The 25,812-nt window shown below is 45.8% G+C and overlaps 11 protein-coding genes across 11 annotated transcripts; 3 read left to right on the plus strand and 8 right to left on the minus strand.

Moving 5' to 3' along the window:
* Positions 1-1,507: 1,507 nt before the first annotated feature.
* Positions 1,508-2,604, minus strand: GLAREA_02481 (NAD(P)-binding Rossmann-fold containing protein; the record flags this gene model as incomplete). Its single annotated transcript, XM_008087567.1, has 2 exons — positions 1,508-1,815; positions 1,875-2,604. 2 exons carry the CDS (start codon positions 2,602-2,604, stop codon positions 1,508-1,510), a joined length of 1,038 nt encoding a protein of 345 aa, XP_008085758.1.
* A 436-nt stretch (positions 2,605-3,040) lies between these two features.
* Positions 3,041-3,991, minus strand: GLAREA_02482 (uncharacterized protein; the record flags this gene model as incomplete). Its single annotated transcript, XM_008087568.1, has 3 exons — positions 3,041-3,196; positions 3,265-3,575; positions 3,700-3,991. The coding sequence occupies 3 exons, from the start codon at positions 3,989-3,991 to the stop codon at positions 3,041-3,043; spliced, it is 759 nt and encodes a 252-aa protein (XP_008085759.1).
* Positions 3,992-4,286: 295 nt separating this feature from the next.
* Positions 4,287-5,890, minus strand: GLAREA_02483 (2-methylcitrate dehydratase PrpD; the record flags this gene model as incomplete). The annotated part of the gene is made up of 3 exons (XM_008087569.1): positions 4,287-4,900; positions 4,950-5,727; positions 5,777-5,890. The coding sequence occupies 3 exons, from the start codon at positions 5,888-5,890 to the stop codon at positions 4,287-4,289; spliced, it is 1,506 nt and encodes a 501-aa protein (XP_008085760.1).
* Positions 5,891-6,700: 810 nt separating this feature from the next.
* Positions 6,701-7,614, minus strand: GLAREA_02484 (uncharacterized protein; the record flags this gene model as incomplete). The annotated part of the gene is made up of 2 exons (XM_008087570.1): positions 6,701-7,458; positions 7,509-7,614. 2 exons carry the CDS (start codon positions 7,612-7,614, stop codon positions 6,701-6,703), a joined length of 864 nt encoding a protein of 287 aa, XP_008085761.1.
* A 1,586-nt stretch (positions 7,615-9,200) lies between these two features.
* On the plus strand, positions 9,201-10,347 carry GLAREA_02485 ((Trans)glycosidase; the record flags this gene model as incomplete). The annotated part of the gene is made up of 4 exons (XM_008087571.1): positions 9,201-9,382; positions 9,429-9,472; positions 9,524-9,905; positions 9,951-10,347. 4 exons carry the CDS (start codon positions 9,201-9,203, stop codon positions 10,345-10,347), a joined length of 1,005 nt encoding a protein of 334 aa, XP_008085762.1.
* A 557-nt stretch (positions 10,348-10,904) lies between these two features.
* GLAREA_02486 (uncharacterized protein) lies at positions 10,905-11,895 on the plus strand (the record flags this gene model as incomplete). Its single annotated transcript, XM_008087572.1, has 3 exons — positions 10,905-11,307; positions 11,388-11,462; positions 11,519-11,895. The coding sequence occupies 3 exons, from the start codon at positions 10,905-10,907 to the stop codon at positions 11,893-11,895; spliced, it is 855 nt and encodes a 284-aa protein (XP_008085763.1).
* Positions 11,896-12,647: 752 nt separating this feature from the next.
* GLAREA_02487 (FAD/NAD(P)-binding protein) lies at positions 12,648-14,430 on the plus strand (the record flags this gene model as incomplete). Its single annotated transcript, XM_008087573.1, has 2 exons — positions 12,648-12,699; positions 12,746-14,430. The coding sequence occupies 2 exons, from the start codon at positions 12,648-12,650 to the stop codon at positions 14,428-14,430; spliced, it is 1,737 nt and encodes a 578-aa protein (XP_008085764.1).
* A 1,788-nt stretch (positions 14,431-16,218) lies between these two features.
* Positions 16,219-17,043, minus strand: GLAREA_02488 (uncharacterized protein; the record flags this gene model as incomplete). Its single annotated transcript, XM_008087574.1, has 1 exon — positions 16,219-17,043. One exon carries the CDS (start codon positions 17,041-17,043, stop codon positions 16,219-16,221), a length of 825 nt encoding a protein of 274 aa, XP_008085765.1.
* A 464-nt stretch (positions 17,044-17,507) lies between these two features.
* GLAREA_02489 (FAD/NAD(P)-binding protein) lies at positions 17,508-19,451 on the minus strand (the record flags this gene model as incomplete). Its single annotated transcript, XM_008087575.1, has 2 exons — positions 17,508-19,236; positions 19,366-19,451. 2 exons carry the CDS (start codon positions 19,449-19,451, stop codon positions 17,508-17,510), a joined length of 1,815 nt encoding a protein of 604 aa, XP_008085766.1.
* A 1,411-nt stretch (positions 19,452-20,862) lies between these two features.
* Positions 20,863-25,129, minus strand: GLAREA_02490 (Cytochrome P450; the record flags this gene model as incomplete). The annotated part of the gene is made up of 9 exons (XM_008087576.1): positions 20,863-22,211; positions 22,273-22,332; positions 22,396-22,552; positions 22,599-22,685; positions 22,931-23,529; positions 23,623-23,678; positions 23,840-24,257; positions 24,866-25,005; positions 25,047-25,129. 9 exons carry the CDS (start codon positions 25,127-25,129, stop codon positions 20,863-20,865), a joined length of 2,949 nt encoding a protein of 982 aa, XP_008085767.1.
* Positions 25,130-25,403: 274 nt separating this feature from the next.
* On the minus strand, positions 25,404-25,758 carry GLAREA_02491 (uncharacterized protein; the record flags this gene model as incomplete). The annotated part of the gene is made up of 2 exons (XM_008087577.1): positions 25,404-25,505; positions 25,687-25,758. 2 exons carry the CDS (start codon positions 25,756-25,758, stop codon positions 25,404-25,406), a joined length of 174 nt encoding a protein of 57 aa, XP_008085768.1.
* Between the last annotated feature and the right edge of the window lie 54 nt (positions 25,759-25,812).

The raw sequence follows: 25,812 nt of genomic DNA on the forward strand, positions 1-25,812 counted from the left end.
TTAACAATGACGTCCAAAGGATTTTTCCAGTTATGGGTGGGAAGGCGCTCTTGCATCCATGAAAAATAAGATAACTTTCTCTTGGTTTGAGCTGAGCCTCTCTGCGGAAGCTGCGGAACGCTATGCAACATCGAAATACAGTATCCCAGGACGTTTTATATCAGCCAGGCCACTGTGTATGGCCAATGCTTGAACAAACATCTCTTGGAAAGGCGTACCTGTAGCAATCACCGGGATCTGAGAAGGTTGCTATTGGGCTACAGTCGGAGAAGCATCTATGATGCTGTAGCCAGGGTGCTATTCCATATGTAAGATAAAATGGAAGGGCGAGGAAAATTCGTCTCCAGTTGACGTTTCTGCGGCGAAGTTCATGTGCAGGTTCAAGCCAACGAAACTGAGAGTTTGCACGACATTTCCCTCAGAACATACTTGTCAATCTGGTCTCAGTTTCTGGAAAAGGATGATGATACGCCACTTCTACATAATGGTCCAAATAACCATGAAGCATTACGTCCCAACCCTTGGAGTAGTAACAGCAGTAGTTAGCTAGAGTCTTAGTCATTTGAAATATCAACAATTCTGAGCCCTGGTGAACTTACATAAAGATTAGTGAACACCTTTCCAGGGATAGCAAACTTGAGCCAGCTTCATCGCGCCAGCAAAGCTGTAGCCAATGAAGATATATGGCTCTGGAGCAGTTTCATTTTCCAGAATATGAATCAAGACTGTAAGCCACCTAATGTTAGGAGACACGATGAGCGGCTGGTGTGTTGTGTTGTGCGTCCTTTGAGAGTGTTTGTCTCGTAATTCTAGCGACGATTTCGGTCACGAACTCGACATCTCCATAGCTGAGATCAACACATCAAATATGGAAAGCTCGCAACGGACTTGAAAGTCTGTAACAAAGTGAATTTCCAGAAAATTGTCCGTGGCAGGCTTGATTCAGGTACATTAATTATGTGAGTTGCGACCAGTGCTGCAACACATTTCTTCTACATCAAGTCAGCAACTCTTTCAACAAACCCCAAGAAAAGATTGCGGCGGCACTTACTCAAAAATCGCGTTTCCAATCCACTCACTGACTTTCTCACGCCCCCTTATCGGACATAGATTCAACTTCATAACGCTTCATGGCTTTGCGCTGAAGCAGCATCACAAAAGTTTGACGCATAATGATGGAAGCTGGTGTCGCGAGGTCAGAACGATGAATATATTTTCAAATGACCAAATGTGGGGCGGCATTATCACGTGCGCATGAGCTCGTAATGATATATGAACTTTCGCTTTTAGGTCCAAAGCGGTGACATAAATCAATTGTTCTTTTACATTGTTCTCTATATAATCTCCTGAATTCTGTCTCTTGCTAGTTTTTGCATCAGGAAATTATCCTACGCGGTAGTGAGTTGCCGACACGTGATTTGTATTTGATTCGAGAAGTGCAATAAATCGCAATATAGCTCTCATCATCGCCAATGACCCACTACCTTCCTCCCCCGTTACAACCCGACTAATCACTCAAAAACGCATTATCAACATTCTCAACCACCGCATTCTCCAAAGCCGTCCACCCATCCCTCTCACCCCATGTCTTCAACAGCTTCAACGACTCGGACTGATCAACCTCCACTCTCAAATGATAAGACTCCGGATAATCGTCCACGAACTTCTTCTGAGGACGAAATTTGCGCAGAATAGCCAGGACATCGTTCCAGTGCACTTTGTGGCCCCAACTCTGCAGACGTGCATTCTTGATATCAGGATCCAGGATGGCGGCGATGTGGATTAATGCTACGTCTTTGACGTCCGCGTAGAATGCTACATAGAAATAAGTTAAACAGGCATTTCAGAAGTGCAGATATCGAGGAGGTGCTTACAAGCTTGCATCATATCCATCACCCCCTTATTCCCTCTATAAACATGCACAATCCAGTTGGCTTGTCCCCCAATATGTTTACTGTTCAACGGCTCCCCTATCAACCCAGCAGGTGATACCACGTTGACAGTAAAAGGCAATTGTTTCTCCCCGACTAGTCTCCAAACTTCCTTCTCGGCAGCGACTTTGCTAGCAGGATAATTCGCCATGGCATGAGCCATGCCATACGGCGGGGGTGCCCAAGCAGCCTCGAGAACTGCATCGTTCCAAGAGTCTCGAGTCACAGTTCCGTTGTCGATATCCTGTGTGAGCGGAGTGGTGGCCATGGCACTGCTGGTAAATACGATCTGTTTGACGGAGGATTCTTTGATAGCGGAGTGTATAATGGAACAAACGCTAGCTACCATCGGGGTGATTACTTCGCTCGGGTCTGGCACGATGCTGGTAACGTAGGCAGTGTGCAGGATAGCTGCAACGCCCTTGATAGCTTGGTCGTAGGCGCCGTCAATGCTGAAATCGGGGACGGCAACAAGCTCGAGGACGCCGTTTTCGGCGTATTTCTTGAAGCGACCTTCAAGAAGCCATTGACACTGTTGGACATCTCGAACTGTGCCTCGGACGCGGAAGCCTCGGTCTAGGAATTGCAAAATGATGTGAGAAGCGAGGAAGCCACTGGCACCCGTGACGAGAACCCATGAGCCTACGGGGATACTTGTTGGTAAAGAAGACATGATGAGTAACAGGATCGATGTCGGTCGTCGTGATATGCGACGACTCTTATTCGAGGATAGGTGACTCTTTTTCTGATGTACAATGGTAAAATTGAGGCCATTTATACCTATGTTTAGTGGCCTTTCGGGGACGGAAATTCCCCGAATACTGTTGATAAAGTCAGGCCAGAAGCCATTCCTGACAAATCTATCAACAGTCAAATCATAACATTATTAGCCAGTGTGAGAGCGAGAAGTCTTTGCTATACCTACATGTCGCCCAAATAGGAAGTGCTAGGTCTTGGCAACTACATATGCTCACCCCTCACCCGAACAGGAAGTACTATTCCTTGGCGAAATGTTCCAATGTGAGCGAGGAAATGTAGTCGACAACGAATTGACCTCGATGTCAGAGCGATCCTTCCCCTGTCGTGGGGCCGCTGTAAGGTTCAGAAGTTTACAAAGCATCGATACTGAGTAACGCTATGAACCTGTTATACATTCGCTCAAGTAATCCTGTAAGACGAAGCGGTATTGGACCACCAGCGAAGTGAATCATAGCAAACGCTCCTTGTAGATGCTTTCTAGCTATACCAAGTTCGCCAGATTGTACCTAAAAGACATTTCATCGGTACCATACTCATAGAAAATCAAAGCACAGACGAGCTATAACAAACGCACCTCATCTATAGCAAGAGCCACCACCTTAGCAACCGTCATGGCGTTAATCGAAGACGATTCAGCCCTAATCTGATAGAGCAGTGTACGGAGGCATATCTGCTTATACTGCAAGGCCATACGAGTGAAGACTGGATGGTCAGGTTGGTCTTGTAGAATGTACCGACATGAGCTGAGGAGAACAGCCACGACCATGAGAGTATCGTCAGCGATGGCGAGACCCACCCAATCCCGAAGCATTTGTGCCTGATGGTCTCCTGGATAGTCGAATAAACTGCAGTGACCAATTGAAAACGGTACGACGACTTTGATATCTTGTGATAGAATTAGAAACATCGGAACGGAAGAGACACGGGGATGAAGACGGATTAGTAGACCACGCCACAAGAAAGGGGCATATAGTTGGACAACAACCAGTATCAGAATCTATATACATACAATGATCAAGCAAAAAATATTCTTCAGACATTAGCGGTCTTGCCATGGACGAAAATGGGTCTTTGCCATTGGTCATTCCTTGGCTCAGAGGGCTCCACAGAACAGCATCGTAGATAGTGGGACCCTGCTTCACCGCACCGACGAGCGGTTCATTTTGATATTTTTGTATCTGGAGGCGCCTTTTCTTAGCATGCGCTTGACGCATGACATGTGATTGATTTGATTTGCGAGCCCCGAAGGACGCCGGTTTCAATGGATCCGGCACAGTGACGAATTGGAATTGGCGAGCCATCTCAAGAGTTTGGCTAGTAAGTCCTCGAAGATAATCCGTATCCTAATAAAGAAAATATCAGCTTGTAGATGGGATTGAAGATTATGGCGGCGAGGGAATCTTTTCGGGTGGAACTTACGGTCAAGATTTGGATTTGTCAGGCGCACCCCCACCAAGCTACAGCCGCACAACTAACTTGTATGCAACGTGATATTAACGCAACCACTAAAAGATTAGATTTCGTCTAGATATGAGATTAAATTTATCTTATTTCTTCATATCTCGCTATTGGACCATCTACAGAGTGCGAACCCATCTAAACGAACTTGCTGTCCTCGACAACGTACATGTCAACATACTCATCCACTGCCATACCCTCCAACTTCTTGCCATCATTGCCCAAATCAACCAACTCCTTAACCTTCGCTTCGCTGAAATGTGGGCCAAGATGTCTCTTGTATTTGGACAGAATTTCTGGCTTGGCCTCCTCTCTTCGGAGTCCGTGACCGAGAGGAGCGTTAACAACAACCTCTTCCATAACGGTACCATCATTGAGTGTGACGGTCAATGCATTAGGAATGGTACGCATATCTGGGTTGTGGTAGTCCTCAGTGAATTGAGGGTCTTCAACACACTTGATCTTCTGGCGGAGCGACTCAACAAGTGGGGAAGTAGCGGCTTCTCCGCCATCAGTGTAATCAGTTGCCTCAAGACGACCAAATACAAGCATGACAGCGGCCATATATTGAATGCAGTGGTCACGGTCGGCAAAGTTGTCCATTGGCTTGAATTGTTTGTCGATAATTCGGATACAGGCCTCGTGAGTTCGGCATGTGATATCCTTGATGTCTTTGGCAGACTTGCCCTCATCCGCCAATCGCTTGTGGATGTTCTTCGCGGCTTCAATGGCAGTTTGGGAGTGGAATTCGGCTGGATTCACGTTAGCTTCAGGAACTGTGTAGTTGTGGGGTAAACCAACCTGGATATGACACCTTGAAGAGAACATTCTCCATAACGTAGCTTCCATAAGGTCTTTGGAACTCAAACTTGTTTCCCTTGAATAGGACATCGTAGAATCCCCAAACAGGTGCAGAGAGAACGGTTGGAACACCTGGCTCTCCCTTCATGACCTTCAAGACCAAATTGACAGCACGCTGACAAGCATCACCAGCTGCCCATGATTTTCTTGACATGGTGTTTGGGGAGTGTCTGTATGTTCTCAAACTCTGACCATCAACCCACGCCTGCGAAACAGCATCTGCAGTCTGCTTCTCTGACAGTCCCAACATCTTAGAGACCACAGCGGCGCTGGCAACCTTGACCAACACAACGTGATCCAAACCGACCTTGTTGTATGAGTTCAAAAGTGCCAAGCATCCCTGAATCTCGTGTGCCTTAATCATAGCTTCCAGAACCTCCTTGATGGTAATGACCTTTCCATTGCCCAAATTTCCACCAGCTCTGTTTGTCCGCGAAATCCAGTCCGCAACAGCCAAGATAGCACCCAAGTTATCTGAGGGGTGACCCCATTCTGCGGCCAGCCAGCAGTCATTGTAATCCAGCCATCTGATCATAGCACCAATATTGAAAGCTCCATTAACTGGATCGAGTTGGAATGGTGTGCCGGGGACTTTAGTACCGTTGGGCACAATAGTTCCCTCGACGATTGGGCCGAGGAGTTTTGTGCATTCCTTAAATCGCAGACCTTCAAGACCACATCCGAGGGTATCTAGAAGCACGAAACGAGCGGTGTCGAACTGTATCTTGATCAGTGACTGCTTTTTGGGGGGGTGGGAGTGTACTCACTGCGAGATCCGAGTTTATCGGTGTGTTGTGGACATAGCTTGCGATATCCTTAATCTCAGGGTCGTATTCTCTGGATTGAGGTGGTGGAGGAGCTCCGGACTGTAGAGGAGACATTGTAGAGAATTGCTTTAGAGAAGCTATCTGTGTTGTGCGTGGTGAGGATCGGGATGTGGAGGAAAGTGATCTAAGAGGGGCAGTTTGCAGAGCTCGCGATTGGAGATTACTGGCGGGGAAAGGCACTCGTAGGTTCTTGCTTGCTACTGTGCGTATACTTCGATTGATCGCCGACATTGTATATGGAAGAGAGGAGATTGAGGGATTGAGAATTCAATTGCAGAACTTTTCCACCGGATTGAAGCTCAGCAAATCAACTATCCCAATGTTGTTATAAGGACTGTTCGGTGTATGAGTTCTTGGCCCTCAAGCCGAAGAGTTCATGCCTCGGTTATGTGCGGCATGATGAGGATCACGTGTTGGCTGGAAAATGCGATGCCGGATCCGGGGTCGGAAAATGTATTCAGGTTTGATAGCTGGGTGGTCTCTTACATAGAATTCGACATGTTAATTCGATGTAATGATTGAATAGTTCAAGGCGCTAAGCAGCCTGGTAAATATATAAACAACGTTGTGTTGTCTCAACTTACCTCGACGTAATTCCTGATCTACTAGAGGAGCATCATCATCTTTAAATAGCTCAACAAACGGCAAAAGGAAATCAGAATGAGTTGATAAATTATAAATTTTCCGAGCATCCAACAAATGTCCCTATTTGTACCTTTCAACCTGTGCGCCTCGGGAAGAAAATCCTCCATCCCCTTAAAGCATCCCCATACAAAGTCTATAATTCCATGAGTTCCTCTAAAATCCCATACCTAACTCCCAAGAACACCAGTAACAAGTAAATTTTTCCTGACTTTTCCAAAATCACTCCTCTTCACTCTCACTACTGTCATCAGCATCCCCTGCGAATGCCTGTTCAAGCTCCGCTTCGAGGTCTAACTCCATATCATCCTCCTCACTTACACCTCCAGTATTATTCGCCGGACTTGGTAGTTTCAAATCATCAACATCTTTGTTCCGCTCATCCTCATACTCCTCTCCCTCCGCGTCGCTGTCCTCTTCACTGGCATCTTCGCTATCTTGTCTTTGGAATGTCGGAGAGGGGTGATATTGATATGAGACAGGTGCGCCGCCATCTGGATCCTCTATGTCCAGTCCAGCATCGGATTCCTCCTCTTCCTCATCAGGTGTAGGCGCTCGTGGAGGAGGTTTTGGTTTTGTGACCTTTTCGACCTTCTTCCGTGGTTTTGCAGGTTCCGCCTTGGTCGTGGTCGCTTTCGCTTTGGAGGGCTTTCGTTTAGGCGGCTGAGCTGCGGTAGTATTGATTGTTTGCTGAGTGCTTATCTGCGTATACTGGTCTTTCAGAGAAGATGCATCTTGATCCCACGGGGCTGAAACCAGGTTCATGTCAAAGGTCGAATCGATACGATGCAGCACAAAGTGCTTATGCTGTGGATCGTAGATCAAGACATATTTCCCGTCACCAGATACTCGTACACCTTGGTAAGAGTACTTGTCTTTATTATCCTTGTAGGAAAGATCGAAGGTATTGGAACCGGAATCGGAAGGCTTGAGGTGCGTGGAACTAGATGAATCGGCAGAAGTGTCGGGTTTGTGGTTGTCTAAGGCCAATTAGTACGACGAAGAGCTCGTTCATGTGCCATTTGCTTACATCGCATTCCAGTGTAGACTTCTTTCGTTGTCTTTCCCAATAAGGCATCACTGAGAACAATGGGATATTTGCCCGGCTTGTCAATGTCAATGCCTGCGAACGCCATAGCTGCTTTAATGCTGGAAGCGAAGATTATAGAATATTAGAAAGCTGCGTCTTCACCAAGACGGCGAAGCAGTGTTGAATGACCAGAGACCATTCAGCAACATGGGGTGGGCTTGTCAATGAGCGATTTGGTGATTGTGACGTTGAGGTCAGGAACGGTCGCAGTCAGACGAGCTCGAGCATCTAGAACTACCCCATGTTCCGGATATTCTTCGGCCGGGAGATCTACAAGCCCCTCCCACGTGATTCCATATGCCTTTCTCTTTGAGATTTTCCCCCCTGACGTTTGTCGATCGGACAACAGCATCGAGCTTCTTACCAGCTGGATTCGAAATTCCACCTCGCCACGCACGTCTGATCAACAATTCTTCATTGACCCTTTGAGTTAGGACGTCAGCTTTGTATCGATTCTAGCGCGCTCACGGCTGCAACTGTAGTTCTCTTCGAATCAGTCCTACCCCTTTCCATCATCAGCAAATATCACCAGGTTCATTCGACTTCCTTCGACTACTGATTTGTTTCTATTCCTTATTCGAATTGGCATCATCTTGGACTCGTTCGCTGGGCAATATGCCATGTATAGCAAAGCGAACACTTTGCCGCTGGACTCTCCAGGATTTCGCAGCCCTATCGAGACTCAATCAAGAGAAACAACCTATGTCCATATTCAAGCGAAGTAGCTTTCGACCGTAGCACAGTCCATCGTTACTAGCCCTCTATTATCTCATTAGGAAGTGTGAAGCAAATTCGAACTCCAGTTTCTTGGCCGTACACGTGAGTGCATTTTCTTTGAGCAAATAATATATTGTATATATCAATCAAAGGATGATCAGCTTCAGCATCCGAGGGCCGTACTGCCGTTTATTCGGACCCTTTTCTTCTCCAAATCAATTAAAATCATTTTCCATGCCCTATAGGAAGCTTATGGTCTGATGACATCGTTCAATTTTGCTGCGGAGGGAGACCTTCCGCATCACGCTTTCGATGTCTGTGAGAAGAATAAACCATGGATCCGGAAAAACTGTTGTACAAGCTTCTTCGGGAGTAACTACCGGGGCTACCACTGAGCTTGTATTTCCTTCAAGGCCTTATGACTATTTCCAACCCAACTGATTGCTGGAATCACACTCATTGACTTTCCAAGTGGAGTTTGTTAAATGAGAGGGGTTGATGCAGATCCGGGCACCTTGATTCCGCTAGGTGATGGAAACTTGCAGTCGGAAAACAATGCTGTGGATGTTTCAAGTTTCAAAGTATAAGATCGGTCACACTGGGATTATATCTCGCTTCCCCTGTCTCTTCCCCACACTTTCTCCAAGTAGCCGCATTCCCCTTGTTTGTGGGCCACGACATCCGATCAGAAGACCCGTGGATAGGCATGAATTCTATCCACTTCTCATCTAGTTGATGCTTAATCCCAATGTTAGCTTCACTTGCCGGGAACTATATGCGTGCTTCCTTAATATCCTGAAATTGCATTTCATTGGCCTTCCGCATTTTTTCGAACATATATATACACTCCTCCCAATGTCACTAGATTCTTTCTTTTCTCTTTATCTTCATATCTTTTGATTTCAAGTCGCAGATATGCATTTCTGTAACTTCCTCCTTGTTGCTAGCACGGCAGCCCTTGCCGTTGCTGCACCATCAGCAAGTGAAAAGAAGAGAGCCAAAAAGTTTCAATGGTTCGGTGTAAATGAATCAGGCGCTGAGTTTGGAAATGCCGCCCTTCCTGGTCAATTGAATAAGGACTACACATGGCCTCCAACGTACGTAAAGGTCAATGTCCGTTTTCATAGCACTCACGATCTACAGTTCAACCGTTGATACACTTGTGGGCAAGGGAATGAACGCATTCCGTGAGTAAGTCCCCATATATAGATGGACCAAGTTCTAATGTTAGATCTCAGGTGTCCCAATCATGATGGAAAGGTTAATACCTACCAAGATGACCGGTTCTATGAACGCCACATACCGTGATCCTATGGTTCAGTACCTGAACTACATCACCTCGAAAGGTGCTTACGCCATTCTCGACCCTCACAACTTTGGTCGCTACTACAACAACATCATCACCGATTACTCTGGCTTCCAGGCATGGTGGAAGACGGTTGCTACATTGTTCGTCAACAACGACAAAATCATCTTTGACTGCAACAACGAACCCCATGACATGGGTTCTGCGAGCGTCAAGCAATTGATGCAAGCATGTATCGACGGTGTCAGGAGTTCCGGCGCCACCAGTCAATACATCTTCGTCGAAGGGACATCTTACTCCGGTGCCTGGACATGGTAAATACCCTCATCCTCTCTCCCAAATTCCACTAACAACCCCAGGGTCTCCTCCGGCAACGGCGCCGACCTCCTCTCCCTCACCGACCCCTCTGACAAAATCGTCTACGAAATGCACCAATACCTCGACACCGACGGCTCCGGCACCTCCGCCAACTGCGTCTCCTCAACCATCGGCTCCGAGCGTCTAAAGGCCGCTACCGCCTGGCTCAAGACCAACAAGAAGAAGGGTATCCTCGGAGAGTTCGCCGGTGGAGCAAACACCCAGTGCCAGAATGCTGTTAAGGATTTACTGTCTTATATGGGCAGCAATACGGATGTTTGGATGGGTGCGCTTTGGTGGGGTGGTGGACCATGGTGGGGGACGTATATTTACAGTATGGAGCCTCCGAGTGGAAGCGGGTATACTAGTACGTTGCCTTTGATGTTGCCTTATATTTGATGGATGAATGGATGAGGGTGGTGGATCAAAAGTCGTGCTGGGGTTGAGTTTGATGAGTGTATATATTGTTTCAGTTGTGTAAATATTTATGAGATTATGTCACCGCTGCCGCGCAAGCCTGATGAGAATAACTCCAAATCCATTAAATTTAAAAAAGAACCTCGTTCGAGCGCTCTGTCCTTAAGCTATGGAGTTGAATAATTATCATGAAGGACGCATTAAGGTACACTTACTCGAACAAACCGAGCAAATATACCTTTTTGAGGAAGACATCTCCTTACCCTACCGTAAATAATTCTCCCAGCAAACTCACAACGCATCCATGAACATTGAAAGCTGAAAGGCTTGCCAAGTGATTCAGAATAATTGTATCTAATTGGTCTCAGACTGGAAGTTTCCGACCCAAGGTTTCAGACGTACGCCACCAAATCGCTGGCGGTGTGACAGACCGTCTTCAGCCTCGTGGTGCGTTGTCATATATAAAACCTCGACGCTTCAATTTATTGAGAAAATGATCTCCCCGACACTTGATATGGCCCGCAAAAGATCTGTAAATCATGGGAGAGCTGGAAAGCGATATGAGACCACCAGCCGGGAAGCGAAGCTTCACGAATGTTGGTCCGAGGAAAGGTGCTGCGTGTCTTTGGTATTTAATTGTCGTGATATTTGCAATATGGTTGGGTTCGAGGGCGGGGAGATCAAAGATAAGCAGTTTTGTGAGGGACATGAGCGATCTTTATGTCAGCGGAATAAATTACGACGCGCTAGAGTATGATCGAGGGACTCTTGAGCTTAATGAGGGTATGACATATCTCACCTACGAGCTGGCTAATGAGAATGCCACGAAGGCGCCGAGCGTCTTCTTCAATGGCTCATCGTTCCAGGTCGATCCACGATATCAAGAGAATGCCCCAAAGGCTCTGCCAAATATCGAACAAGGGAACGCGTCGGGGACAGGCGGTCTTATCTACACTTACCCAGTGGCAAAACTCCGCTTCCATACCTTACATCCACTTCACCCTCATATTTTCATGCCATAGACGGCCCCGGGAGATCTGAACGCTTAGGCGCTGCAGCGTTGATCCCTGAAAATCCCCTATACTTTTCATCCAAAGGTCAGTCATATTTCTTGTTCAGTCTTGACTGCAACTCACTAAAGAATTTATTCTAGAACGCTTAAGAGACAGTGATTATGATATCGCAGGCGTGGGAATCTTCTTTCTATCACACAGTAAACTGTCCACAATACCCAGCGTTTTCCGTCATATTTGGGCTCTACTTCGCAGATGGAGAAAGGATTCAGAAGATCTGTGGGAGAGTGGCGACATAATTACTTTGAATCCCCGAAACGATGAGCAAAAGCTCACCGCAGATGGGAAATCCAGTCTTGCAGTTGCACTTCCCTCGTTATTGGTAGGTATTATTGGTGTAGGAATCGCAGCAATGACGCTAATCTTGACCCGGAAACGAAGAGGTGACGGAGCAGTTGAGCTTGTACAGGTTAATGTTCAGATTAATCATGTTAATGTCGTTATGAGTGGGGTTTGACCATTTTGCTGTGAATTCAGAACATAGATGTTGATTAGATGTAAAAGGGAATATCTCGGCAACTTCGTCATTTTGATGTTTCTCCGTATATATAGGGAAATACCCCTCGACAAAAAGGGGTTGTGGTTTAAGTCGTTAACACCAATTCTAAAGCCTGTTTCAAGATGAGAATGTTTCTAAAGAATTAGGTAAAGCGAACATAAACAAACTAATGGTAAGAATCTAACGTTTTTTCAACTGTATAACGAAAAATTTTCATAGGGAGAAAAAGTATTACGACGCATAGATCTGCCTCGATGGAGAACTGTGGTCTTCTTTCTTTATGAGAAAGGTTTCGTATCATTATTTTTAGTTTACTCTCTGAAAATTAAACGCAGTTTGTGTCACTCATGACTTTGGGATCTTGAATCGCATTTCTTTGACGATTTTTGATGCTTTTGGTAAATTTCTTAGTGCATGGTGTTACTCGTAAATACATTTTTATCGAGTACAAGACACCACGGGATTGGAAGAACCATGGCAAGTTCATGTGGCACTACCTTACACAAGAACTGGACTTGTGACCTACCTCTCCTTCCCCTTGAAAAGTCTTTCATCTCACCTACAATATCAACCTGCCAGAGAGTATCGTGGTAATTATCTACACATCTTCAAATTGGCATCCCGTTGTCTGGATGTAAAGAGAACGAGAATAATCTGCTAACACCTCGGCAAAATTCTTATCGTAAATCAAAATCTTCGATCAGACCACAATGGCAGACGAATACTCCACGGAAAAGGTTGATCTCTTGATCGTCGGCGCAGGTACGTTCACTTCTCTCTCTGACCTCTCAAACTAAAAAACGAAAAGGACCCCATGGCCTCTCCGTCGCCTCAACATACCATACCCTGCACCCCACCTCTCCTTTCCTCATCCTCGACTCCGCACTTTCACTCGGAGGAGTCTGGGCTTCAGAACGTCTATACAAGGATTTATACACCAACAATCGACTTGGAACCTATGAGTTCCCCGATTTTGAAATGGACGCAAAGAAGCTTGGGATGGAAGGAACAGGACATATACCCGGGTCCATCGTGCACGATTACCTCCAAGCATACGCCGAAAAAAAGGATCTAGTGCGTTTTATGCGGCTAGATACAAAAGTCATGAGTATCGAATCCATTGGGGATGAAGGATGGATAGTTGTTTTTTTCTGCCAAGGAGAACATGGGATTTTGAGGGCGAAAAAGTTGGTCCTTGCAACTGGATTGACATCGACTCCACGAATACCTCTTTTCAAAGGACAAGAAGAATTCACACCTCCAATTCTTCATACCAAGAATCTCGCAACCCTGACTCCACCCTTCTTGAGTAAATTGAACAGGGTAGTTGTTTACGGAGCTAACAAATCCGGATGCGATGCATCTTATACTCTTGCTAGTAACGGCATCCATGTCCATCTGCTCGTTCGCGAAAATGGCGGTGGTCCTGCTTGGATGACACCAGCTCTTCTTTCTCCTTTACGTCTTCGCTTGGAGAATTTGGCTGCTACCCGACTCTTTTCGTTGTTTTCGCCCACACTAAATCCTGATGATGGATACGTCCTCACGCGGCGATTTCTGCATCATACACTTCTCGGTCGATTTCACGTGTGGATATTTTGGTGGATATTAGAGATTGGTTTGAGGATGTCTGTTCCGTATGAAATTAATGAGTCGATGAGGAGACTGAAACCGTGGAAAGGGCCCTTTGACGTTACGACGTCGTTGGCTTTTCACACGTATCCAGTGGACTTCTGGAGGTTGGTTGGGAAGGGTATGATTACTGTTCATGTTACGGAAATAGGACATCTTGAGGGGCGGAGTGTTTGTCTGACTGGTGGCCAGAGGTTGGAAGTCGATGCCTTGATACTTTCAACAGGCTGGGAGTCCACACCATCTATCAAAGTCCTCCCAGAAAACCTCGACCTCGGTCTCCCTGGCTCACTCATGTCTGACACAGAATCCAAAATCTGGAGTTCCGTTGAGGGCATGATTTTAAAGGAGTTCTCATTTCTTGAAAAACCGAGAACAAATGAATCTTCGCGTTTTTCCTCACCAGCCTCCAAAGACAAGGCGCAAAGACCATTCTACAACCTGACGCGCCATATGATCCCACCTCAATACCCCCACAAAACAATCGCATTCGCAGGCGCGATGCAAACAGGCCATACACCTATTTTAGCATATATTCAAGGCCTTTGGATCTGTGCATATTTTGACGATGAGATTTCTTTCCCGAAATCACCAGCGCATCAATCATCTTCTATCCCACCCAATCAACTCTTGAAAGATACAACACTCGCAACAACATTTCATCATCTCCGATATCCAAAAAGCGGAAAGGTATATCCGAGTTTTATGTTTGACATCTTACCTTATGCGGACTTGTTGTTGAGGGACTTGGGGTTAGAAGAGAAGAGGAGGTGGTGGTTTCGGGATGTGTTCATGAGCTGGAGTGTCAGTGATTTTGAGGGGCTACTTGAGGAGTGGAGTATGAAGAAGAAAGTTGATTGAAGGTTTACAGGACTACAACATTCTTGGGCCGGCTCGCAGTGGACAAAATAGATTATGGAACCCTCCTTGTTCTTCTGTAAACTTGTTTGTATACTTCAGAGCGAGCAAGTAGCTTATATTTGAATGGATTTCGAAAAGGGTTGACAAGATTCTATTTCCTTATAAGAATTGACGAAATATCGTAAATTTCGTCAACTACTCTGAATAAATATCGTGTTTCGACTGCCACTTATTTTGATCTCCGCAAGGCCGGGTACGTGAGAGTGGGTTAGGTATTTTCTTTTGATGTTAGAATCGAGCTTGAGATTTAAAAATGTACGTATCCAGCATTGCCGAGGACAAACCCAGTCACAGTAAACATCGGGGTATTTCCCGAATACATTACTCCTGGCGCCATGCTTTTTCCAATAATTGTTATTGTTGTCTGTATGACGTCGCCGCCGCTGTCTTTGTGTCTAGCCATAGTCAATAACTGCGAAGCCTTGGCAGCGGGCAGAGGGAAAGACCAGTTCAGCAAATTCTCTCCACCAGGAAATTCCTCCTTAATTCAAGCCTCTCTTCCTCGACTCCTTCACTTTCCCAACATTTCCAAGACCTTGCTCTTCGTAGTTTTGCATCTCTCAATGCTCCGGCCACCATATTCATCCGCGAAAGCGTACGTCAATCCCAGCACAAAAAGGGTGTTGATACCGGAACTGATGCGGGCTCGACGTTCGGGGTCACGGCTGATTGCCATGTATGTACGGAAGGGATTGAAGCTTCTCATATTGATCAGGTGATGTTGATGAGAATGTCGTTGTGATTATGTGACGAGATTTTGGGTGACGAGGTGGTTTCTTTTGGTGTGTGCTGTACGTCGTTACGTTGTATGTGGTTGCGATATATGTCGGTATGCTTGGAGTTTTGCTGATAGAATAAGGGTGGAGAGAGAGGTATGCTATCTAAGTACCAAGGTTGAAGTGCTGATTATCTCATAGTCACGCTGGAGCTAAGTGACTTAGCTTTACTGTCCAGCGTGACAGAGAAAATCTTCGCTTTAACGTATGACGCACCACACGAGTCCAGATATTTAGGGGTCCTCCTTGGTTTTTTTATCTTGCGGGTCTCCCTTCGCATAACGAAATACTCGTCGGGCGCTGTGCATTGCTAAGATAAGTCATTTTTTCGACGTGCGCCGTACTCGTATTACATTACAGATTTCTATAAGCCCACATTTCATCCTTGTCCTGTTCTCGTCTATAACTTTGGGTCTTCAGAAGCAGTACCCGTGGACGTCAAAATTGACAATACGTGAGAATAATTAACCCGAAAGTCATTTCCGTATTTGTGTTACAGCCGTTTGTATTATTCCAAACCAAATGACCTCGTTCAATGCATTAAAAACTTGTGCCTTGTAAACCCTCTTTTCTTCAAGATCTCTTAACACGTTGGAGCTAGCCAAGGAGTTAATCTTTTATGTTTGATTTTTATTTGATTCAATTTGGTAATCATGTCATATTGTCTCTCTTAGTTAGACTCAATCCCTTCTATAAGAAAGGAGTCATAGGAAACCCTATATTCGTGCATGTATTTTAGGAGGTCTTTTACTAATCATATAACACATCTGTAGCCTGGTGCTCTGAAGGATTGCATGGGAGATTCGTTTTTGACACGGCTTACCAACTTCGTAAACCAAATTGTGTTTCGCTTTCTCACCACGAAGTTTTGTTTCTAAATACGCAGCGTTTGACGATAATTTAAGCACACATCTCATTTTTTTCCCAACTTGTTTAATTCAGCTAAAGCTATTTAAGCCTTCGCTTCCTTCCCCTTAACCAAATTCAACGGTGCAGGAATCAACTTAACAGTCTCCTCAAACATCTTACGCCGCACTCTCATCTCTTCCTCCTCCATCACCTTTCGCTGTGCGTCTCTACCCTGGCGAACTCTCCTGGTAATCTCCTTAGCCTCGTCGTCTCTGATACTTTCAATGGCCTCATCGTCTCTCAACCCTTTTATAGCTCTCGCAGCGCGAGCAGCAGCCAGATATCTATCCGCCGTACATTGGCGCGAGACATATTCGACAGGTTCATTGTCTGAGCCATCTACAGTCTGAATCCACGGTTTGTATTTACGATAGATTGACGGTAATTCAGAGTTGAAGGGGTCGTAAGTCATTCGAGAGTCGTCTGAGCTGCGATAGATGGAGGGGAGTTGAGGATGTCGCGGGTCGTATGGCGCGCTGAAGTCGTATGGCTTTCGCGGGTCGTAGAGTTTTAAAAAACGATCTTTAGAGGTAGCGGCGAGTGTGGTGTCTTTGGATACAGTGCTCTTGTCCTTGTAAGAGATTGCTTTTTTTTCTGAGAATGCTGCTTCTATATCGCCTTCCCTACTGGCTTGCTTTTGGCTAAGAGTCTTGGTTCGGTATGGCAATTCTACATTCGTTGAGTCAGTACGTTGTTTATGATCACTTACGTCGAGCGTGCGACACCTTCTGATTGGGACATCCCAGTCTCCAGTAGCAGCCTTGCGCATTGGTGGGAGAATTTCGAGAGAGTCGCGATGGCGACGTCCCAATGCTGTTTTGGCGCAATCATCGTCCGCCATCAGAGAAGGGCTGTGAATGGCGCTCATTTTTCTTTTTAATTTTTTTCGAACTTACAGAATTCGAGCTATCTGGTCAAGGTAAAACCTGATGGAACAAGAACATTCTCGAAAGTTTATATAACATAGAGCTAACTGTATCTGTTCTCTCTTTCTTGTGTTTTGTTGCAGACCAACGTGAAAGCTTGACAAAGGCATTGTCTACAGGTCAAAGGAAATAAGAGGGATGTCTGAAAATCAGGCAAGGATTTGGTTTCTTTGTTCGTGTATATGCAAGTTTCTTTTGTCGAAAACGTGAGGATAGAGTAACCCAAATTAAGTCAGGCGGTGCCAACAATCGAAAAATAATATTTGATATAACAATCTATGTTTTCACCCACAACACTTGACTAGTAGCTTACGAAGGAAAGAAGTTTCAGACTTGGAAGCCGACGTATCGGAAGCCTACATATCCTCACTTTGGCCCGCTAGAAACCACCAGCAACCTTTTCTTACTACTTGAGTTCAGATAGAACGTCATAAGTCGCCTTCTCGGACAGGACGATGGTTGGAATAACAGGGAAAGCACCCGGTACTCTTGGAAAGGCTGAAGCATCGACAACTCTCAATCCAGTCACACCTCGAACTCTGAACTTCGAATCCAAGACAGCCATCTTGTCGTCGTCTCCACCAATTGCGCAAGTACTCGTGGCATGGTGCGAATAGACTTGTTTCTTCAAAAAGGCTGTAGTCTCCTCATCAGAACAATCGGCACTTGTGCACGGGTGGATTTCCTTGAACGGTCCAAGGCCCTCTGGAGCGTCTTCGACGATTTTGCGACCGAATTTGATAGCTTCGAGCATAGCTTGAAGGTCCTTGTCGGCATTCTTCTCGAAGAATTTGAAATTGATCTCGGGAGTATCACGTGGGTCCGCAGAGCGAAGTTTGAGGTATCCCTTCTGCGACCGAGGATTCATATGCACAAAAGTGCACTCGTATTGTTTTGGTCCGAAGTCATCTGGAAAGCCAGGCCAGAATCCCTCAAACGAGAATTGGCCACACCACATTTGAATATCGCGGTTGCCCATGGATTGTGAGGTCTTCAAGAAAACGAAGTAGATGTTCGTGAAATCTTTGAAATCGCGAGCCGCCAGAGAGGCGACGGAACCTTCGTAATTATCATCGAGGTTCTGGCCCACTCCGGGGGAGTCGACCAAAACAGGAATTTTGAATTTCTTGAGCTCTTCTTTGGGCCCGATACCACTAAGCATAAGAATTTGGGGACTGTTGAACGCACCACCCGCAATGATAACTTCTTTCGATGCGTAGGCTCTCTCCACAGTGCCTTTCTTACTTGGGTCGTAACGGGGGTCCGCGCTGTATAGATACTCGCCACGATGATATTCTACACCAATAGCCTTTGGCTTAGAGTCCTTGCCGTGCCGTTTCTTATCGAATAAGACTTTGCTGACGAGCGAGTATGGTTGCAATGTCAATGGATATTTACCTTCGGCAATTGTCTCTCTAACATAGTAGCCAGGGCTTGATCGCTGTCCTGATTTTGTTGCATGGGACCAACTACCAAATACCCCGAGTGTTTGATCACGATCAGGCACATCCGCGTCAATATCTCGGTTCATGAGCTTTTCGAGTGCCAAAGGAGAGAAACCAGTAAGGGTGGCTGCTTTCGTTGCGAGAGCCACCGCGTCAGCAGAGCTATTGGCCCACGTAGTATCCCCTAAGGATATGTCAAGCCAACCGTTGAATCCATGACTCGTATCAGTAACGGCCACATCTGCGTTTCGTTCCATTCGCTTGAAATGCGGTCGCATATTCTTCGACAACCACCCGTCATCTTTAGTTATACCAGCAATATAATCCCAATCCGCGTCAGCTGGGAGAGTGACAACTGCACCGTTGTGCATAGCGCAACCACCAAGTGTTCCAGTACGTGGATACCAGATGCCCAATTGCTTAGCACCTGCTGGCGGTGTCAATCCGGTATAGAACCCACCATCTGGCTTGCGGTAGACCATGTGGTTATAGCCTAGATCATTGTCTGTGTGATTGACAAAGAAATCCCATCTTGTTTTCTCATCGTTCGCTGCGATATTGAAATTTGCCAAAACTGAAACATTGACATTTTGTGTTTGGTCGTCGCCGGCTTCGAGGAGAAGAACTGAATGGCCGGCACGAGCGAGGTTTGCTGCAATTGGTCCTCCACCTGGGCCAGATCCAACGACTCTGTAGTTGAAGTCAGCCAAACAATCAATTGAACCCGTCGCTCATACAGAAATAGTTGCGAGAAAGAATGAGATATAACAGTACTCTTGCAAATACCGTAAGACCATTCTCATCGAGACATTAACTTACATGTATTCATATGTCTTGTTCTCTGCAGCTTCTACTCCTGCAGCCACCAAGAGAAACGCGCTCGAAAGTAAGTGACGCAGCAGCATAGCGTCGAATCAATTGTAGAGAAGAAGAGAAGACCGACTGGCCACGAAAGAAATTGCTTCAGCACACTTCCGCTTGGTCAGACTGAGCGCCTCTTATAATTAACGGCTTGCCACTCGGCAAGACGATCACCACACTATTCATACTATATATCGACATATCTCAAAGAGAAAAATATGTCTTGCAGCACCGGACCGAAATTGTGCCTATAAAACAGGAGGGGAAATATATTAGTCCGCTAACCGTAAGTGTGCATCGGCTGAACCATCATTGCAAGAGGAACCCAGCATCGACAGCGGCATTGAAAGCTTGATGTCTCCCATAAGACGCTACCCACCCTTAAAAGGCAGTTGTATCAGTCCTAACTCCATAGACGCTGGCCAATTCATTTAGCCTTATATTGTGCCAAAGCACAAGGGAGTCAAAGGAGATCGTGCCTGTACAAACAGCCTCTGCATAGCTTTAGATTGTGCTTACAAGAGCTATATCCATGTAGGCCTTACGAGAGACATCGGCAGCTTTCATTAATCTTCGGAAAGTCTTGCACCACCTCACCCACAGTACCACATGCTATGCAGGTGGGGCCAACACTTCAAAGGCCCCTCAAAGTCGCGAGAAGAACTCTGCTATTAAGAGCTGCTCTTTAACACCAGCACACAATGTAATTCTCATCTCGCGAGACCAATTCGGGCGATATCTAGGCATGGCCACTTTTGGTGGTCGATGAGCGATGAGCTTCAATCGACAGCTTCAATTTGAGGCAGCGCAGCGTGAAGATACAAAACGTCATTTGTCTCAACTTGGCCCATGATGAGAAGATGAAGAATAAGCTGACGACGGGCCTAGAAGTGTTGTCTAAAAGTGCCAGCTAGCCATACACACGGTAGCCTTCATCTCGTTCAAATATTGCCATGAGCATCACTTTCCTAACACAAAAAGGAGTCAGCACGGACGGCTCTGAATATAACGTGTTACTGACCTTTCTTGCTACATATACGCAGATGAATACATTATCTCAATGTCATTGCGCGAGGGCCTATTGTTATCGATTATGAGTTGTCGTTGACGCGTTCACGTTTACAGCTCGGCGTCGTGAGATGATGATAGGGTGGCTTTAGCCAGACTATCGGAATTACTGTCTGTACCCAGACTTGCATCTGATGAGCATTGAGCAGCAGATAAGAATCATTATTAAGACAAATCTGTTCCTAGAAGTTAGTAGATGGCTCTTCAAATTAATTACAGTACTCTGTTATCTTGTAATATTCAAGAAAACCATTAAGTGAGGAAGGAATTTTAATAACATTCAAACTCGTGACAATTGCTATGATCATGTGACCACCGGGACACGTCCAATCTCATCGTCTAGAACTCGCCTAGAAATCAACATTCCATTTGATTTCTGTACGTGCATCAAAGCTCTTTCCACAACTCACCACGAGGTTTGAAAATCAGAATTGGCCCATCATGACCTGCACCGAAAACATCGTACAATTGAAATTCACCTGGAAATTCTCGCCCCTTTTGCCCGCCCATCTTTCCGGCTCCAACTTCTGCTGCTTGTCCTGGCGCTATCTCGAAGTCGAAATACCATAAAGTCTTAGCAATGGTCAAGCTGGTCTCCAGATACGCCATCGCCTTGCCTGCGCAACCTCTTGGACCTATTGAAAAAGGCACGAAGGTGTCACGCATGATTCTTTTGGCCTCCTCAGAGAAATTAGAGGACTCAAGCCATCTGTCTGGGTTGAAAGAAAACGCGTTTGGAAAGCAGAACTCATTGTGATGGATTGAGTAAGTGTTGACGCCGACTATCGTGCCTGGAGCGACGATATGGCCGTCGATGACAAAAGGCTCTTTGCTAGGAATTATATCTCGCCATAGAATGCTGGGTGCAGGTGGCGATAGACGTAGAGATTCATCGATGCAAGCCCGAAGATACTGGCAGCCTGCGAGGCTGGCGCTATTGATCTCGTCGCCTCTACTGAAGGAAGTTCGAATCTCATCCACGAGGCGGCCATAAGCGTCTTGGTTTCTTGATAGGTAGAACATGGTGGCGCTGATGGCCGTGTTTACGGTCTCGCCAGCTATTTCAGCCATTAATTCATCAAAATCAGTGAAATGGTGTGCGGACTGATAAAAAAACTGACCTGCTGACAGGAAAAGGTTTGCTTCAGACCATAAATCACTCTTCCTTAGACCGCTAGATTCGGAATCGAGAGCATGTGCGACGAATGAATAGAGGTCATGTTTTGCATCGTTTGGCAGGGCTGTGCGAGTGTTTATCATGGTCTCCAAGAGTCGCATGTACTTCTCCAGCAAGTGAAACAGTGGCAGCATCATCAGGATTCCGAGGTGAAGTCGTCTAATTAGAGGGTAATGGAAAGCGACGTTGCTTGCCCAAGTCCCTCTATCCAAGACTTTCAACATGAACTGATTCTCATCCTCTGTTTGAAGTTTCATATCATATCCAAATGCGAGAATAGCCGCGATGTTGATTCCAAGCTGTCTCGTCCGCATCGAAACATTTACAGGGCTTGAACTCTGGGTCGCCTTCAGTATGTTTCTTGTAAACAGGTTAACTTGCTCGGTCATGGTGGGCTCGAAGACGTGCATAGATCGTTCTGTCAAAACTTGTCCGATCAATTGCCGCCTGGAACGGTGCAACTTGTTATCAATAGCGCTAAAGATATTATACGTGGTAAGTCCTGGCCCAAGAGCCATATACGCTTCTGCTTTTGTTGTTTTGTCTGTTTTATAAATCGCTAAATTATTCATGATCATCAGCGTTGTTGTCATTGGTGCAGCCTCACTTATTCAACTTACCTCGAAGAGCTGCCATAGAGTTGAACACCAATTTGTTGGGTCCTTGTCTCACAACCGATCCTACCAAAACATCAACTTACTCTATGTCTTGGACAACTTCTCCCGCCCCTCCTCGGCACCTACCATATTTTTGCTGATTGATCCAGGTCTGCAAGTGGAGACGCCTGTTAAACGCATGGAAGCCACTATAGATGTCGGAAAACTTTGCAATAAATGGTCCTGGATATTCGCTCAAAGGATGAAGAAATACTTGGTAGGTTGCCCAAAGAAAAGCCTCCAGCTGTGTTAGGAATTGGTCTATCAAGTTTGGAGAAGCTTATACTTACGCAGGTAAACAAAACTGCTGCAAGGAAGTAGAGCACCATATTTAGTTGATCAAAGGAAGTTGTGGAAGTTGGTGGGACATTAAATTTCTGTAACAGAATAGGCATTGTCGACGTGAGCGAAGGGTGTTGGAACCAACATCGTTTTCATTGGTCTGGACACACCACACGGGTGAGAAACCAACACTGCTATGGTAAGCGAAAACGATATGCAGCAGGAGGGAATGCTGTAGGAACTGTCTACAGCACAAGGTATAAAAAATATCAACCCAATAACTAATTTAGTGATTTCGAGTGCTGTTAGGTTTGTGTGAGAGAGGCAAAACACTTCGTACAGTATTTGCCATATCTGTCTGCTGCAATAGGCCAAATCTAGCTGGATTAACTGCATGCTTAATCTGACGATCTAACGCAGCGTCGATTTCCGGTAAAATACTACCTCTCTCAATCACATCGTTGTAGCGTCCGATCTGAATGTCCCATTCAATGCTCTCAGACAAGACATGGCTAGCTTTGGGTACAACCCGTCTGACGCGAGGCTGTTTAAGCTCACACTGCGCCACGGCAACTATAGTGCCTTCCTCCGAGATTGTGTGTGACGGATTGGAAGGTCGTCGCCGTTGGACAACGGGGGCTTTACGCGTGGGGGCTGGTGGATGCATGGGTGGTGGAGCATAGGCTACGTATTTCCCCGTCTGTTGCGTGCTTTGCTGGTTTAGTTTGACATAAGCTTCACGACTTTTCGGACCAAGAACACCATCTTCGAGCATTTCGATCCAGATAGGGCAGTACAATCTGTGACCAAATCCAGGTTCCGTGGTCAAAACTGCATTGCAATGAGCGCATGGTGTTGAGGTGGTAACCGGGACTGATGGGATTCCGTCGTCTAGTATAGATCGCCATGCTCGGCCGAAATAAAATGGTAAAGACATGGCTATTTTGTGTGGTTAGCAAATTACCTGCCCACGGGTTTGGAGAGTTAAACGATTTGAACGTTACTGTCCGCAATACATTGTCCTCTACAAACATTGTTCCGATTTCTCGGCAAAGGAATCAACCTCAAAGAAAAGGCTTAATATTTGTCTGTAAGCAATACATTTTCAAAAAGGCAGAAGAGGTCCTAAGCTATTATGAGATAATACTTTCAATTCACTTCTAAGATTATTGGAAACAAGTTCCAACTTTTTAAGCTTATTTGCCATTGAATACGCGAGTGGTCTTGGCTTCATTTCAAACGTTATTACGGGCCAACCAGACGCGGCATGTTCCGAGTATTCTCCTCCTCTTCCTCGCTCATACTAGCCTCGGCAATATCGTCGAGAACATACGCCTCATATCTATGTCGGATACTTCTCCAACTGGTCATCTTGTCGGGCTCTTTCTTTGGAAGTTCAGGCAACGCAGAAGTGACTCCTTGGCAGAACATCCCGAAATCAGCCATGATACCCGCAGAGACAGGAGAGGTTTCCTCGTCGGAGTCCGAATCTGAATCTGAATCTGAGGAGTCATCATTGCAGCTAGACTCTAAAGGGCTCTGAGGAAAATCATCGACTGGACCTTCATCATCTTCTTCTTCTTTCTGACATTCGATGCCACTAACTTCATTTGCTGGCATGATGCCCCCGTTATTCTGGCCTTTTACCCAGATCGCAATCAATTCGACTATAAGAACTCCCCAGTGTTAATGCGATGGGTTTAACGACGCCGGTGCTGATGGTTTGTCTACTTCTTGAGAGTTCTCATGAAACATCATGGAATTCAACGAAGTGTCACTTTCTTCTGACATTAATTCTGAAACGCACGATTCGTCTGAAGTATCGTCAACGTTTGCTGTCCGGACAGCGACTGTTTCTTGCACTTTCTTCTCCGTCTTGGCCATTAACCAGCTCAGTTGTTCTTCCACAGGATCGTCGCAAGATCGAAAAGGCTGATTAGTACGGGATTTACTGCAGAGCACCAAATATTCTTCTTCTACCTCATTTCGTGAATCTCAGAGTGCAATGCCCAAAGTTTATCCTCATTTTGGAGGAAATCTTCATATCGGGAGATTGCACCTGGATCAAACTCAATCGAAACTTCCTGCTGCTTCTTAGTTTGTAGCCATCCAAACACCATTTTGGGTTTGATGGCAAAAATAGACTGGACTTGAAAGACTTTCGCAGTGTTATCACTTCTGGGGTGGAATCAGTATGCAGGTCTGGGGGCACTCTCCTCGAGAACACCTCTTAAACAACAAATTGTGCTTGCCATTGTTTCCGAGACCAACTTACTGCCTGTCTTCTCGGCGGACTGCTCTAAAACCAAGACGATTCTTTGTCCTTCAGCCATTCGGCCAAAGAGGGTTACGAATTGAGGCTCCACACCAGCAACAAAACTTAAAAAGAATGATTTCGTAACAAGTGCGATCTCTCTGTCAGCAGAAAACTAACATTGTAATGAAAGGTAAAATACTGATCCGGCCAAGAATCAAGACTTCTCGAAGCAAGATGATCCAAGCATTGGTATTTGGCAGCACAACAAGCGAGAAGTTCCATAACTGACGTCAATGCCTCAATTTTCTCTTTTGACGGAGATCTTAAGAGGTGTGAAAAGATGTTTTCGGGAAGAGATCGTAAGTCCTTCAATGCAATTTATCCTACTTTCACCTTAATAAATTTGTAGCTAAGGTCAAAAAGGAGGGGGTCTGCCAAGCAAAGCCCCGCTTCAGCCCTACAAACTCCAATCTCCCCAACCTATTTTGCTTCACTCCTTGATATAACAAGTTTCATACCGAAATTAGAGACACCAGACTCTCAAAAGCACATCAATTCAACGCCTAAGATGCCATACCTCAGCACCACAATCGTAGGGCTCCAAGGCACTCTTCAAATCCTGTACGGAGCAGCCCAAATCCTCATCCCTTCCGTCGCGCTAGACACATGTCGCGCATTAGACGTCCAACCGGTCCCAGCCATTATCAATGCCCTTTCGTATAGCAGTATGCTTATGGGGTAAGTACTTCTTCTTTCGCTCAAAAAGAAAATTATGCCATAAATTATTGAGTTGGCGAGCTGATACATACAACAGGGCATTCTATGTGAATGCAGCGTACCGCGGAGATACTGATATTATGTGGATTACCTTTCTTGGGCGACTGACCGGCATTCCGTATTTGCTGTATCATGGGGGATCGTGTAAGATGGTTGCTGTTTCTGAGGGCGTGTTGTGTGGGGTTGCC

The sequence above is a fragment of the Glarea lozoyensis genome, assembly GCF_000409485.1.
Source record: "Glarea lozoyensis ATCC 20868 chromosome Unknown GLAREA6, whole genome shotgun sequence".
Taxonomy (NCBI): domain Eukaryota; kingdom Fungi; phylum Ascomycota; class Leotiomycetes; order Helotiales; family Helotiaceae; genus Glarea; species Glarea lozoyensis.